This window comes from Rhinopithecus roxellana, chromosome 5 (genome assembly GCF_007565055.1).
Source record: "Rhinopithecus roxellana isolate Shanxi Qingling chromosome 5, ASM756505v1, whole genome shotgun sequence".
In the NCBI taxonomy this organism is placed as follows: domain Eukaryota; kingdom Metazoa; phylum Chordata; class Mammalia; order Primates; family Cercopithecidae; genus Rhinopithecus; species Rhinopithecus roxellana.
The window spans coordinates 89613833-89631230 of record NC_044553.1 but is presented as its reverse complement, the minus strand read 5'-3'; the positions used below and the strand labels follow the sequence as shown (position 1 = coordinate 89631230).

The 17398-nt window shown below is 39.7% G+C and overlaps 1 protein-coding gene across 4 annotated transcripts in view; it reads right to left on the bottom strand.

Annotated features, from left to right (window-relative positions):
* PPP2R5E (protein phosphatase 2 regulatory subunit B'epsilon) overlaps positions 1 to 17398 on the bottom strand; it is a 179705-nt gene that overhangs the window by 72037 nt on the left and 90270 nt on the right. For 3 of the 4 annotated variants that reach the window (XM_010378099.2, XM_010378100.2, XM_030930572.1), the window contains exon 3: positions 11572 to 11768. The exons of the other annotated variant lie outside the window; for it this stretch is intronic. In XM_010378099.2, coding sequence (XP_010376401.1) covers positions 11572 to 11768 — 197 coding nt within the window. The remainder of the gene's footprint in view (positions 1 to 11571; positions 11769 to 17398) is intronic. 4 annotated transcript variants of the gene reach the window in all.

The following is a 17398-nucleotide window of genomic DNA, read 5'->3' as shown; positions in this document are numbered from 1 at the left end:
CGCCTCCAAGGCAGATTCTGGCCAGGATGTATACAGTAGTCCCCGTCTTATCTGTGGTTTGACTTCCCATGGTTTCAGTCACCCATGGAATAAGTACAATAAGATATTTTGAGAGAGAGAAAGAGAGAGAGACAGAGACAGAGACAGAGACAGAGAGAGAGAGAGAGAAGGAAGAGGGAGACCATATTTATGTAACTTTTATTACAGTATATTGTTATAACTATTCTATTTTACTGTTACTGTTAATCTCTTACTGTGACTAATTTATAAATTAAACTTTATCATAGGTATGCATGTATAGAGGAAAACATAGGATATACATATGGGATTCAGTACTATCCACAGTTTCAGGCATCCCTGGGGATCTTGGAACATATTCCCACAGTTAAGGGGGGACTATCATGGTTATATTTACTTTATCAGATGCAGGAAGATGAAAAATGGAAATTTCATATTCCCCCCCTTCGGTAGCTATCATTCCAAGGCTACTTTTAGATAGTTGTTATTTTATTAAAAGAAACCCTCTGCCCTTCAGCTACTAATGTAGTGAGGTTAACCAAGCACTACTAAGAGTACATGTGGGCAGACTCTGAGATATTTAATTGCAACTTCATAATTTTCTACAAAGTCATATTATTGTATTAAGAGGCTAACCAGAGCTCTGGTTTCCAGGTAAATCAAAGAATATATTTGAAAAAAAAAAAGCACTTAGATAACCAAGTGACATGATATAATTTGAGAGTGGGAAAAAACAAAGCTGATGGTGGCCAAGAAACAATGTAAAAAACTCAAAGAAAGACCTCAATAGCAAACAAGGAAAAACCAGTGAATATATTTTATCTTAAAACTAAATTAGCTTTGGAAAATTACATATTCTACCATTTGAGGTATAACCAGAGATTGAGAATTGAAGCAGACTTTGAAACCAAGAAAAGCCAAGTCCTAGAGACAAAATATAAAAATAATAACAGCAAATGATCAATGTGACAAGGTTGTATACTTTTTGTAGGAGAGAAGTGACAGAATTTTACTCTAATGAAGACAGTACACCCAAAGTGTGAGCAATTATTATCTACAGTCATCATCTCAACCTCTTGATTTTGTAATCCACTCTTCAACCCGCTAGCTCCCACCTGTACCACTGCACTGAAACAATGATTCACTGGTATCATCTAGAGTTCCTTCATTGTTCTTTCCCTCCCCTGCCCTACTCCCATTCTGATAACTACCGATTTCCACCCCCTACTTTCCACATCTAGGTCTCCCATCGGAACCTCAACATTAACTCATCAAAAACCAACTCCTCAGCTTCCATCCAAAGCCTGCTCTCCCTACTGCTGTACCTTTCCCAAACAACAGCACCACACCACAAACTACCCAACTGCCAAAGCTATCCGAGACTCCTTCCTCTCTCACACTCCAAAAGTTCACGTAAGTGCTAATAAGCAGCATCAATTTTACCTCCTAGGTGAATCTCAAATGCTCCTTTCCTCTCCTTCTCTACTTCCATGCCTGCAGTTTGCTTAGGCCCTCCACAATTTCTCCATTAAAGCAGTCTCCAAATTGATTCCTCTCTGCCTTCAATCTCAGCCTCCTCCAATCTCTCTGTCCCACTGCCACCAAAATACAAATCTGACCATGCCACTCTCCCACATAGAACCTTTCAACCATTGTCTGTGAGGTTCTTTCAGACTCTGGCCACATCCACATCTTCAGCTGCCATCATTCACCTCCTCCCACTCTCCAACACACATACACACATAACACTGTAACAACATAGCATGACTGTGTTTCCCTGTATATATCATGTGGTTTGGGAATTCCTTTGCATCACATAACTATCTTTAAGTTCAGCCACATTCATCTTTTAATACCCTACTGAGGCTATAATCATTCTGTCAAGCCTTCCTTAACCACCCTTCTATCTACCTTCATATCCCTTTACTCCTTCCTTGCCTTGTACAGACTTTATTACTACACATAAGACATTATCTCGTTACTGCTGACATGAGTATTCCCTCTACCAGATTTTGAGCTCACTGGCAAAGTGAAGTCCTGTCTTATCAGCAAAATGTCACAGTGTGACACTGAGTCATTTAAATAAACATTAAGAATTAACTAAAACAATGTCTTCACCCATGAGATTTCATCTCACATTTGAAGTATCCCCAAAAGAAACATTTTCGAGAAAAGAAGATGGATGTGCAAATATAAAGAATATAAAATATACAGAGTTCAAACTCAGGTAAATAAAAATCTACACAAGGTGATTTGGAAAGCCAGAAATTCCAAGAAATCTTTCAAATGGATACATAACAACAAAACCAAAAAGGCATTAGCATAATATGGTTAAAAAAATATGCCTCAGGGACAGACACCTGACACTTGAGATGATGTGAAGCAGAATGCAGCAAAGCCTAAAGGAGTTGGAAGTCCTGATTCTCATTTTTCATCAGATATGACTCCAGGAGACCCCATGAGAAACACATGAAACAAACTACTTTCCAAAGCAACTACGTTGCACAATGGCCTGTAAACTTTAAGAAAGGCATAATCCATTCAAAATTTCTTAGACTGTGTTGATCAAAAGAGTTGTTAGTTTTCAGAGATGGAAAGATGTGAGGGATTCATCATCAACTCCCTCCATTTATAACAGAAGAAACTGAGGCTTAGAGAGAAAATTACTTACTCAAGTTCTTAGCACTAGTTAAGCGGAAGATGAGAAATGGAGACAGTGGCTTCCATGTTCTCTGTTTGGTACTCTTTCCACTACCCACTCTACTCTTCCACAGGTGAGTTATGGGCTATTTTGCTTTACAGGCATACCTCAGATACATTATAGGATCAGTTCCAGACCACCACAATAAAGCAAGTATCTCAATAAAGTAGCCACACAAATTTTTTGGTTTCCCCGTGCATGTAAAAGTTGTGTTTACAATACACTGTAGTCTATAAAGTGCGTAACAGCTTCATGTCTAAAAAGCAAAAACAGACATACCTTAATTTAAAAATACTTTACTGCTAAAAAATGCTAACAATCATCTGAACCTTCAGCGAGTTGTAATCTTTTTTGCTAGTGGAGGGTCTTGCCTTCATGTTGATGGCTGCTGACTCATCATAGTGGTGGTTGCTGAAGGCTGAGGTGGCTGTGGCAATTTCTTAAAATAAGATGACAATGAGGCCGGGCATGGTGGCTCACGCCTGTAATCCCAGCACTTTGGGAGGCCGAGGCGGGCAGATCACAAGGTCAGGAGTTCAAGACCAGCCTGGCCAACATGGTGAAACCCCATCTCTACTAAAATACAAAAATTAGCTGAGCGTGGCGGTGAGCACCCGTAATCCCAGCTACTCAGGAGGCTAAGGCAGGAGAATCGCTTGAACCCAGGATGTGGAGCTTGCAGTGAGCGGAGATTGTGCCACTGCACTCCAGCCTGGGCAACAGGGTGAGACTCTTGTCTCAAAAAAAAAAAAAAAGACAATGAAGTTTGTGGCTTTGATTGACTCTTCCTTTCATGAAAGATTTATCTGTAGCATGTGATACTGTCTGACAGCATTTTATTCACAATGGAACTTCTTTTAAAATTGGAGTCAATCCTCTCAAACCCTGCCACTGCTTGATCAACTAAGTTTATGTAATGTTCTAAATCCTTTGTTGTCATTTCAATATTGTTCACAGCATTTTCAGGAGTTGATTCCCTCTCAAGATACCACTCTCTTTGCTTATCCATAAGAAGCAACTCCTCATTCGTTGAGGACTGGTCATGAGATTGCAGCAATTCAGTCAAATCTTCAGGCTCCACTTCTCATTCTAGTTCTCTTGCTATTCCCATCACATCTGCAGCTATTCTCTCTATTGAAGTCGAACCTCTCAAGGTCATCCATGAGGGTTGGAATCAATCCCTTCCAAACTCCTGTTAATGCTGATATTTTGACTTCCTCCTGTGAATCACAAATGTTCCAAATGGTATCTAGAATGGTGAATCCTTTTCAGAAGGTTGATTTGTTTTGCCTAGATCCATCAGAGGAATTACTATCTATGGCAGCTACAGCCTTAAGAAATGAATTTCTTAAATAGTAAGACTTGAAAATCAGAATTACTCCTTGACCCATGAGCTGAAGATTGGATGGTGTGTCAGCAGGCATGAAAACATTTGGCCGGGTGCGGTGGCTCACGCCTGTAATTCCAGCACTTTGGGAAGCAGGCTGAGGCGGGCGGATCACGAGGTCAGGAAATCGAGACCATCCTGGCTAACATGGTGAAACCCTGTCTCTACTAAAAATACAAAAAATTAGCCGGGTGTGGTGGCGGGCGCCTGTAGTCCCAGCTACTCGGGAGGCTGAGGCAGAAGAATGGTGTGAACCCGGGAGACGGAGCTTGCAGTGAGCGGAGATCGTGCCACTGCACTCCAGCCTGGGCGATAGAACAAGGCTCTGTCTCGAAAAAAAAAAAAGGACAGGACAGGACAGGACAGGACAGGACAGGACAGGACAGGACAGGACAGGAAAGGACAGGACAGGAAAGGAAAGGACAGGACAGGACAGGACAGGAAAGGACAGGAAAGGACAGGACAGGAAAGGACAGGAAAGGACAGGAAAGGACAGGAAAGGACAGGAAAGGACAGGAAACGAAAGGACAGGAAAAAGGAAAAAGGAAAAAGGAAAAAGGAAAAGAAGGAAAGGAAAGGAAAGGAAAGGAAAGGAAAGGAAAGGAAAGGAAAGGAAAGGAAAGGAAAGGAAAGGAAAGGAAAGGAAAGGAAAGCAAAGGAAAGCAAAGGAAAGGAAAGGAAACAAAACATTCATCTCCTTGTATATCTCCATTAGAGCTCTTGGGTAACCAGGCGGATAGTCAATGAGTAGTAATATTTTGGGGGAAAAAAAATGTTTTTCTGAGCAGTGGGCCTCAACAGTGAATACAGAATATTTGGTAGACCATGCATAAACAGAGGTGTTGCCATCTAGGCTTTGCTGTTCCATTTACAGAGCATAGGCAGGGTGGATTTACGTGGTTGTTAGACACCCTAAGATTTTCAGAATGGTAAATGAGCACTGGCTTCAACTTAAGTCACACCAGCAGCATAAGTTCCTAACAAGAGAGTCAGCCTGGCCCTAGCTTTGGCATTGATTTTTCCTCTGCAGCTGTAAAAGTCACAGATGGCAACATCTTCTAATAGATCGTTGTTTCACCTACATTGAAACTCTGTTGTTTGTATAGCCACCTTCATCAATGTCTCAGCTAAATCTTCTGGAAAACTTGCTGCAGCTTCAGCTTCTACAACAGCACTTGGTGCTTCACCTTGTACTTTTACGTTAGAGAGATGGCTATTTTCCTTAAACCTCATAAGCCAACCAAGCTCTGCTACTGTCCAACTTTTCTTCTGCAGCTTCCTCAACTCTCTTAGCCTTTATACAATTGAAGAGAGCCAAGGCCTTGCTCTGTGTTAGGCTTTGGCGTAAGGAATGTTGTGGCTGGTTTGATGTTTTATCCAGACCACTGAAACTTTCTCAATTATCAGCAACAAGGCTGTTTTACTGTCTTATCATTCATGTGTTCACTGGAGTAGCAATTTTAATTTCCTTCAAGAACTTTACCTTTAAATTCACAACTTGTCTAACTGATGCAAGAGGCCTAGCTTTTGGTCTGTTTCAGCTTTTGGCATGCCTTCCTCACTAAGCTAAACCATTTCTAGCTTTTGATTTAAAATGAGAGACGTGTGACTCTTCCTTTCACTGGAACACTCAAAGGCCATTATAAAGTTATTAATTGGCCTAATTTCAATACTGTTGTGTCTCGGGGAATAGGGAGGCCTGAGAAGAGGGACAGAAGCTGAGAAACAGCCGCTCGGCGGAGCAGTCAGAACACATACAACATTTATCGATTAAGTATGCTGTAGGGGCCCATTTCATAGTGTCCCAAAGCAATTAAAATAGCAGCTTCAAAGATCTCTCATCACAGATCACTATAACAGATACAGCAACAATGCAAAAGTTTGCAATATTGCAAGAATTATCAATCTATGGCACAGAGATATGAAAGGGGCATACGTTGTTGGAAAAAATGGCACCGACAGTTTTGTTCCACACAAGGTTGCCACAAACCTTCAATTTGTTTGAGCGCAGTGACTCACGCCTATAATCACAGCACTTTGGGAGGCCAAGGTGGGTGGATCACGAGGTCAGGAGTTCAAGACCAGCCTGACCAACACAGTAAAACCCCATCTCTACTAAAAATACAAAAATAAGGCAGGTGTGGTGGCGCCTGCCTATAATCCCAGCTACTCAGGAGGCTGAGGCAGGAGAATTGCTTAAACCCGAGAGGTGGAGGTTGCAGTGAGCTGAGATTGCATCACTGCACTCCAGCCTGGGCGACAGAGCGAGACTTCATCTCAAAAAAAAAAAAAAAAAAAAAGCAACCCCCAATATCTGTAAAGGGCAATAAAACGAGGTGTGCATGTGATTTGTTTACACCCATAAGAGTTGCTTTTCTGTCCCAATTCTAGTAGTCTGTAGGTGGTATCCAGACTTCATTTAAATGTTAAAAATGGTTTCCACAACACATAGATTGTTTTTATCTGTTACTCTTTTCTTCCCCTAACAGGAATACCAGTTCTCAAAGTACAAGTCCCATCAAGTTGGATCAAAAGCTAATGCTGATACCATAACATGCCATTATACGTCATTACTCATCCTGGTTTGCAAAACCCATCTACCGCTTCATTAATATTTCATAAAAAACACTACCATTTCCCTCACTAATTCTAGTGAAGTGATTTTGTTTTACAGTAACATGAAAGAGAAATCGGTGGGGACAGTGATTACCCAACAGGCAGGATCGTCTTGGAATTAGAGAACTTAAGAATCACTGTAGCAATGGAATAAAACACATCTCACTGACGGAGTACTTTAAGCACAAAGAGTTAACAGTGGGTTCCACAAACAATTGTAAAATCAAGTATCTAATAAAATCATTGAAATGCAAAAAAAAATTTTATTGAATACTTGCCACATGTTAGAGACTGTTTTAAAACTTTTACAAATATTGTCACTAATCCTCACGAAATCCCCCAAAGGCAGGTATTACACAAATTAGGAAAGTGAGCAGTGCCAAGCTGTATATATACAATGGGCATAGAGGTGGCAAAATAGAAGGGAATGAGAGCACCAAGTGGGACGTGGTTTCAGTTTTCCTTACAGAACAGTAAGCACACATTCTCTGGACTGTATATGCATGTGAGGTGCTGAGTACCCTGATATGCAAACAAAAGCAAAAGCATGTTACTTAGGTGGAACATTTACAGAGGGGTTGGGAAAACTATGGCTACCCTCCCACCACCCTATATACCTCTTAGCACCACACAAAAATAGAGGACCCCAAAGTTAAAGTAACTTGCTCACATTGATATAGCAATTATGGCCAGAGCTGGCATTTGAACCCAGGTCTGTAAGGTTCCAAAGCCTTGTCTTTTTCTTTCTTTCTTTCTTTTGAGATGGAGTCTTGCTCTGTTGCCCAGGCTGGAACACAGTGGCATGATCTCAGCTCACTGCAACCTCCACCACCCAGGTTCAAGTGATTCTCCTGCCTCAGCCTCCCATGTAGCTGGGATTACAGGCATGTGCCACCATGCCGGGCTAATTTTTGTATTTTTAGTACAGACAGGGTTTCACCATGTTGGACAGGCTGGTCTCAAACTCCTGGCCTCAAGCGATCCACGCATCTCGGCCTCCCAAAGTGCTAGGCTTACAGGCGTGAGCCACCACACCCAGCGCCTTGTCTCCTTCTACTCTATCATCATATCCCCTTTTCTGTTAATGCTCCAGAGTGTCTAAGTACCATATATAATTAGTAGCTAACAATTTCAGAAATCACCAAATATGAAAAATAAGTTATACTTCTAAGAAGGCTAAACTACCATCTAGAATTTTCTAATGCGCTAGAATAGCATTTACACTAACAGATTCAATGCCTCCTAAGGTAAAGCTCTAGTGTATTTTAAAACACATACAAATGGGAGTCTCTTTTTTTGCCTGGAGAACAGGGAGGAAAAGAGGGAAAAGAGGGGAGGTCTCCCTTAGGAGACCAAAGCTGGTTTAAGACCAAGCTGGTCCATATGAATCACAGAATTTTTGGATTATGCTAAACACTCAGTTTAAAATCTGGGTATAATCCAATGACATCCAATATCTTAATCATAATTTGAGAGACTGAAATGCCTACATTTTAAGGAGGAATTCATTCATTTAATAAATTTCGGCCGGGCGCGGTGGCTCAAGCCTGTAATCCCAGCACTTTGGGAGGCCGAGACGGGCGGATCACGAGGTCAGGAGATCAAGACCATCCTGGCTAACATGGTGAAACCCCGTCTCTACTAAAAATACAAAAAACTAGCTGGGCGAGGTGGCGGGCGCCTGTAGTCCCAGCTACTTGGGAGGCTGAGGCAGGAGAATGGCGTGAACCCGGGAGGCGGAGCTTGCAGTGAGCCGAGATTGCGCCACTGCACTCCAGTCTGGGCGACAGAGCGAGACTCCGCCTCAAAAAAAAAAAAAAAAGAAAAAAGAAAAAGAAAAAATAAATTTCAAGAAGACCTGGGCTAGGTAGGAAGTATTAGGGATGCCACAGACATGTGCAGGACACAGTTCCTTCTTGGGAGTGCTTACATCTAATTAGAAAAATCAGATAAATATGTGAAAAGACAAAAAAAAAAAAGTAGCAAATGAACAAATTCCCAAAATGGTGAGTTGCCAAGAAGCAGACAAACTGAAGGAAGGAAAAGGCACTGTGTTTTTTCAGGAAACAAAAGTAGCACTTTAAGTCATCCCTTGAAGGGAAAATGAGAATTAGAACTAGAGGTGAGGGAGTGGGGAATACGTGAAAGTCCAGAAACAGGGAAATAAAGAAAGGCTATTTAAATCAAATCAATACCAAATGCTGGTGAGGATGTGGAGCAGCAGAAATTCTCACTCACTGCTGGTAGGAATGCAAAATAGTACCACTACCCTGGAAGACAGTTTGGCAGTTTCTTATAAAACTAAACACACTCATTACCTATAACAAGTAATAAAAGTAAATGCAAAGTAAAAAAAAAACTAAACGTACTCTTACCATACAATAAATACAGCAATCACACTCCTTGGTATTTACCCGAAGGAGCTGAAATCTTATGTTCATTAAAAAACTTGTACACGGATATTTATATTAGCTTTATTCATAATTGTCAAAACTGGGAAGCAACTAAAATGTCCTTCAGTAGGTGAATGGATAAACTATGGTACATTCAACCAATAAAATGTTATTCAACACTAAACTAAATGAGCTATCAAGTCTTGAAAAGACATGAAGGAACCTTTAGTGCATATCACTAAGTAAAAGAAGCCCATCTGAAAAGAGTACATGTTGTGTGATTCCAACTATATGACAGTCTGGAAAAAGCAAAATTATGGAGACAGTAAAAGGATCAGTGGTTGCTAGGGAGTGGAAGGTGGTGGGTGATGAAGAAGTGGAGCACAGAGGATTTTCAGGGCAGTGATGTATGGTATGTAGGGTACTATAATGGTGGATACATATCATTACACATTTGTCTAAACACATAGAATGTCCAACACCAGGAATGAGCCCTAATGTGAACTACGAACTCTGGGTGATAATGATGTGTCAATGTAGGATCATCAATTGTAACAAATGTACCACTCCGGTGGGAGTGGGGGGGAGGTGTTGATAATGGGGGAGGCTGTGCTTGTGTACGGACAGGGGCATATGAGAAATCTCTGTACTTTCCTCTCAATTGTGCTGTGAACCTAAAACTGCTCTTAAAAAATTAAATTTTCAAAAATAAATATACAGATGTCCTCATAGAAAGGCAAACTGATGTGTGTATAAGGACATTCATAGAGTACTGCTTAAATATGGTACATTCACATAATAAATATTATGCAGCTATAAAAAGAATGTGGGAACTTTATATGTACTGAAATACATATTGCTAAGTAAAAAAAGCAAGGTACAGAAAATGTGTAGTGTGCCACCATTTGTGTGCTTACAAAAAATATTTATACATATGTTTGCATATACTTATATATTCATGAACTATCCATAGAAAGATACAGAAGAAAGTCATAACCGATACCTCTGTTGGCTGATGATACAGGTAGGCTAAAACCAGGGACTGTGCTCTGCAGAAGGCAGGTAGACTAGAGAAGATCCTCTGCATCAAATTAAGAGGTTTAGATAGCATGCAAACTCAAGAGCAAGGTTTCTCAACAGTGGCACTTGTGACATTTGGGGCCAGGTAATTCTTTATTGTGGGAGCCACTCTATACATTGTAAAATATTTAGCAGTATCTCTGGCCTCTCCCACTAGATGCTGGTAGTACTCTCCTCCCACATCTAGTTGTGACTACCAAAAATGTCTCTAGACATTGACAAATGTCCCCTGTAAGGCAAACATCACACCTGGTCGAGAAGCACTGCTCAAGAGCCACACGGTCATCTTCAACCTACAAAACATTCTAGTGCTACATTCCTGTAAATTAACAACAAATCCAATACGCATTCAGATATAGATCTGAGGAATATATTAGGCATCGTTTTCAGATGACCTTCATATAACAGTCACAGTTTCTCACGCTGAGATCATTCAAGTCCCTTTGCAAATCTGAACTATCATTTTTAAACATATCTACTCCATCACAAAAGTCTCTTTTCTGCATTGGTTGAATATAAATGATAAGGAACTAAATACAAAAGCCAGGCAGATATTCAGCAGTACACAGAGAGTGTGCCAGATCCTGCAATGGGCTCCTGAATGATGCACCGACCTTAAGGGATCTCTGTGGCTATTTCACCAGTCAGTAGACTAGCCTCCCCACTCTGCAAAGCCCATCCCCAAATAGCATGCACGCTCCAGCGCCAAGATCTTCTGGGATGCCAAGGAAGGCAACTCTCCCACAGAAATCTATCAGAAAAATCACATTTTGCTCAGCTTTTGAAAAACTAAAATAACTGTTCACACAATAAAAACGTAATTACTCACATTATGTTAATAATGTTTTTTCTTATAACTCCTAATGACCACACAAAATCTAAGACACTATTCAAAAGTCATGAAAGGTATCAACCCTGACTTCAAGGAGATTATCAAGAGAAGGGTTAGTCAAGAGAGGCTTAATTTTATTAAGCATAAAGCCATTTCTAATATACCACAATGAATAAGATTTTAAAAAAAAAGATATCCAACAGACTTGAATATTTTTCAAACACGGATCTAAGACTTTTGTTATTTTCCTGTGTCTTTTCTTTTGCCAAAGCCAGAAATCCAATAATACCCTGGCAATCTTGGCTTCATATGTTGAAGTAATTCATTGCTTCAGCACTGTCGTAGTTGAAAGTTCTGGATTTCGTTCTCATGAAATCATGCTCTTCAAATTCTAGCACTGTGCCGACTACTTTTGCTTAGCTCTCCAAAGGTTGGCTCTCATTTGTGGAATTGACCTCCAATGACCTCACTCTTGCAATATATACACCTGTGAGTCACTATGGAAGATGCTTAAAAGTGTCCGCGGAGAAAAAAAGAAACTCACCATTCTAACTACTTCAGGGTAAGTCTGCTCTGTCAAACAGCCTCTGCTTATTGTAATGTAGTCCACCAGTTCATTAAGAGTGGAGCGCTTGTATTCTTTCATTTTAAGATCAGATAGCGTGTCCATGAAGTCAAAAATGACACAGCACTGCTGAAGTTTCTTTAGGAACAGTTCAGGCTGCTCTGAGGATGGAACGTCTAAGAAAAAAAAAGGAAATGGTGTAAGTCTGTCATCAATTTCCAGGTAACAGGAATTCTCTGTGAAAGTTACTTCAAAGGCAAGCTCAAAAAAAATAAGAATTCACATGACAACAGTGTTCTTTTTCACAGTTACACATGGTTGGAAGGGGATACCATATCTACTACTTCAGTGACCTTGTCTTTGAAAACTACATTGTATCAACAAAATTGACGTATTTTCTATTCCACAACCAAGGAATGACCAAAATCCCAAAAGACTTTACAAGGTTGAAGCAAATTTTAACCAAAAACACCCCAATGTCAATACCTTTAAATCTAAAAACACTGAAAAAGGTCAAACCTTCCCTTATAAGAAAGCTTTCACTGTTGGTTTAAATTAGTTTTACTAAAAAATTTCAAAGTAGAAATGTCAGTTGATTCATTTTAATTTCATGCTGACATCCTTGGTATTTAAAGCTATTGTTGTGTGTTTATATTTTTTTGTTTTGTTTTGGCTTGATCTGTATGAAGTTTCTTTGTGAAAGAAACCTGAAAAATCTACAAAATGAAACAATACCAACTCTCAAAAAGAGCACACCAGTAATAGGAAAATAAGAGTAAATGCCACATAAATCTACATTCTCTTTTTACCCATCTTCTTGTACTGTGAGAGAAAACCACTAACATCTTATATTAATATGTTCCCAGAATGGACATCTGCTCTTTTCCCACAAACAGCAGGTCAGACATTTGGCTTGGTGTTGTTTCTAAAAAAATATGTAGAAATTTTAGGTTAGTTGAAATTCCCCAGCCAGAAAGGAGCCTGATCTACAGTTGGACTTCAAATATACCAACTAAGCTGTAGACAGCCTATTCCCTCCTATCTTCTTTCCAATATTTTATCCCCCCAAACCAGAGCTTCCCTGGAAAAGCAATGAAAACTATAACCAGGGTAGGCTCTGCTGCCTTCATCCAAGGTGATTAGCTCATTAATCCTCAGAACAACCTTAGAAAGAAGCAGGTGGCATTATTCTCCATTTTTCACACACACACACAAAATAGAGATAATCACTGAGGTCCCACTATGAATGGGTTACAGAGCTGGGCAAAGTGCCCAGGTCTCTAACCACACTCCCATGTTCCTTTTGTACTAATCAAGAAGGACCTTAACAGTGTGTAGTCACCTGCAATCATCCTCAGTGGCCAGTCTTCTGGTAAATGCTTTACGATGGAATCCTGGCTTGGGCTGCCTGCTCCCTGGGGAGGAGGGCAACAGCATACAACACCCCGCTGAAAGCCACCAGCAGCAGAAAGTGAAGGCCAGCCTCATTTTCCCAGGATCCACCAGGCTCCTCTCTACAACCTTCTACCCCGCCTTACACCCCACAACTCAAATGCCAGCATGGCTACCCGGGACCTCACAGGCAATTCCCGCAAAACACTGCCAGTTAAGTAAACCTAGATGAGAGTAGACAGGACACCTAAATACATAAGCTTTCTCTACCAGACATTAGAGAACAAGAAGCAGTCCATATTTTTGAAGGTATAGCATCACTGCTACTCTCAGCAAAAACCAGCAGTGAATTTAGAAATTATTAACCAGTGAGTTTCCCTTCCCCCATCTCTCCTAGGTCCCCAAAAGCACAATGTATCTTACAGTCATGATATAGGTCTTATCCTATGCCCCCCAACATTTAATCGGTTTTAAAATATTTAGCCTTAGACTTTAAGAACTAAATTCAGTCAGACCAAACTCTCTAAGTGCTACCTGCTTTAGGCGTTTAAAATAAATAAATAAAAACAAAATAAGGCTGCTTAAGCACAGGACCATCACGGTTAATTACTAAAATTTTTTGAGATCGAAATCAGACCCCAGACCTGGCAACCAAATGGGAATACTGACGCTGCAAAAGGGGCAAGAAAAAGCTTTTGGTTTTTTTTTTTTTTTTTTGGTTTTTTGAGATGAAGTCTCATTCTGTCGCCCAGGCTGCAGTGCAGTGGTTGCTCACTGCAACCTCCGCCTCCAGGGCTCAAGCAATTCTCCTGTCTCAGCCTCCTGAGTAGCTGGGCTTACAGGCACCCACCACCACACCCAGCTAATTTTTGTATTTTTAGTAGAGACAGGGTTTTGCCATGTTGGCCAGGCTGGTCTCGAACTCCTGACCTCAGGTGATCTGCCCACCTTGGCCTCCCAAAGTGTTGGGATTACAGGCGTGAGCCACCGCCCTGGCCAAGAAAAAGCTTATTAATGTAGCATTCATTACAGGTCAAAATCTTCAGGGAAATTTTAATTAATTCAATTTTGATATAGTGACTTTAATAAAGTCTAAAAATCAGACTATTTACATGGAGAACTCCTTAACACCACACATATAAATCATAAAAGCATCTATGAATTGTAGCCTTTCCTCCAAAAGTACATCATCATTTAAGCAGTGACAACAACAATTAATATTTGTGGTCACTGCAATAGTACTCAAGAGATTCACATACTTAGCAGTTCAAAAAATTCAGGCAGTTAACACTTAGTCCTGCTTTTTAATGTTAGGCAGTTGAAATTTATCCTTTATTTGTGCAAATTGATATAATATCATAGACAAATGTAAAGCAGGCTATCCACCTGTCCAGCGGAATAAGGATAATAACTCACATTTATTGAATATACTGGGTACATTTATTGGGCACTTTGTCTAAGCACTTATACATATTATATCTCCTTTAATCCTTTCAATGGCCTTCTGCAGTAGGTACCATTTCTAATTTTACAAATGAGTAAACCAAAACACAGATCCAGTGACTTGCCCATAGTTACACAGTTAATAAGCAGTGGAGACAGGATTCAAACCCAAGTGGACTGGCTCCAGAGCCTGGACCCTTCACCACTGTGCAATGCAACACTGAAACACAGTGAAAGACCAGAGTAATACCCTATTCCAGAACACAGCGTGTGTGCAAAGACAGAAGAGGAGGAAGAAAGCAGACAAAATGAACAAATGACTCCCCATTCATAAAGTATCATGCTACACCCCTTCCCTATCTCCCCTCTAGCTCATGCCCCAAGGATTCACACATAGAGCAAAAGCTGTGATTTGTCCTTTATCATAGACTAAATTATTTCTAAAATGACCTACCTTCATTAGATTAAAAAACTTACACAGTCAAGATGAACCAAAAGGGGGTTCTTAAAGAGGAATTCCCTTATGGTAACAATTCAGGAAAGTTTTATACATGTTAAAGGATGACCAGTCCAAACAAGAGGTTCTTCCTGTAATGTCTGGGCCTCAGACTGTCCCACATAGTAAGACTGCTCCCAACCTCCTCCCTCATCTACCTAGTCGCAGGGGAGTGTGAAAAGGTAGAATGGGAGAAGGCAGGACAGGCCAGAGATCAGAGAAGGAACAATCTCTGAGTAGTGCAGAAGGTTTCCACTATATAAGAAAAGTTTAGTGTCTATGTAAGCAGTCCCCGAAGTAGATCCAAATATTCTTTTTAAAGAAACAGTTATTAAAAGGATTGCTTATGAAGCCATAAAGAGAATCTCATAAAAAACAAAAAGATATCATAAAGGCAAGAATTCTGACCACAATATAGTAACACTAGATTTTAACAAGTAAAAGCTACCCACCTCCAAAATCCAAGTCACCTGGAAATCTAAAAACTTCAGAAGTCAAGACTGAAGAAAAAAACAAATTATAATCATCAAGAAATAAATGTGAATTAGGAAAATTAAAGGTCATCTTAGAACCCCAAAGCAGACCAGGCAGTGGATGCTTCTGTCATCTATCTTCCAGTGAAAACCTCTGGCCAGCAGAGGCCATCCCTGCTCCCAGGAAAGGGATCCCACAGAAGCACAGCCATAAATAATGAGCAATCAATAAGCGATTATGTAATACTGTGAAGGTCACTGGCACAATGACTCCTCCATCCAAGGTTAGTATGTATTCAAAAGAGAGAATAATTGATCCCATTATCACAGCTTGATAAGATCTCATAAGGTCAGATTCCACTGCTCTGGAAGAATTCTTAAAATTAAGTTGGTTTCCAGAATATGTTTCTCCACCAAGAAAAGAATGCAATGACCAGCTAAACTGTATTTCTCACTGTACTGTACTTCTCTTTACTTTTTAGCAGTAGTCATTCTCCCCGTATGTCTTTATATCACCGTCTCCCAGTATTCTCCTATCAATTTTCATCAATAAGCAGGGGAAAATGACTACTCCTACCTCCAAGGTGTTCATTACCTCTGAAGAATTTTTAAATTTATGAGTGTGACATGTAATGGGAAAATGGACATAAAATTCAACATAAAGTGAGGATGCAATCTCAGATTAAGACAAAGATTCTTTTTGTATCTAAAGAAGTCAACAGGATCTATATACAGTTTAGCTCTTGCTGAGGGGCAGTCCCCTCACCCTAATCATGATTTAAAGGGAGGGTGGTTTACAATTTGCAGAAGCAGCTCATTCTTCCCTACTAGTCTGCTTCCATCATTCCACCCTATCTAATGTTTGGGGCACAGAATCATGGATCCAATATCACCCCACATTTTCTTCAGGCCTAGCTCATCCAGCACTTTGGAAAGCAAAAAGTAACAAAGGTAGAAGAAATAAAATATGTGCCCAATCTCCTGGGTTTGGTACTCTGGGACTCCAATCAACAAAAGTTGTTAAAAACCAGAACGTTAAATTCACATTTGCAAATATGCCAGCCAAGTAAATAAAGGGGGCCCACATCATTATATCTATTACCCATGATATCATAAAAATAAGGTTAATTGTTTCAAAAAAATAAGTTAATAAAGAAAATGTGGACTGGTAAATTATTTATACATAAACTATTGAAATGCATGTGGAAATAGAGTGAACAAATATTTCTATAAAACGTTCATATGTCTGCATTGGAAGCTAAACTATAACATTACTTGAGCTAATGAACAATATGTATAATATTCAATGAATATCTATAAATTATATTTATATTTCCATTCAAAAGATCTAAAATAAAATTCATCTAAATTAACAATACTTCTTACCTGAAAATGTCCTAAGGTATTAATCACTTAGCCCTTTTACTTCTATTTCTCCAACTTTCACAAAAAAATAACAGGACCAGCACATAATAAGAATAGTAAGTATGGTCTCTGATCCCACAGAACTTTCTCTTAAGGTGTACAAATCCTCATCTATGTATTCTCTGTCCTTCACGTGCAACTCTCCATAAACTTCAACAAAATCACTGAGAATTTTACTTGCATAAGACATATGAGTCTATATTTACAGAAAACTAACAGTGTCTCATAGTTCTAAGGAGATGCTTAATACTAAAACATTATCATAAATAAAACATTATGAAGTAGATTGAGCCACGATAGACTGAAGCTAGGTACACTAAGAAATATGGTAAAATGCCAAATCGCCTGCCCATGTAGTCTGTCCAAATCATTGCCATCAATTTTACCTCTACCTTTTTGGAGCACGTATTCCAAGAAACCTAAAAATAATCCTATTTTATTAGTAGAATTAAGCTTCCATTATAGGAATTGCTTTTGACACCAGTAAATCACAGATATAACCAACAATATTTACTCAAAACAAGGAGACAACTATAAGCCTTTATAATGAATCAAACAATAAACTTAGACTTCATGT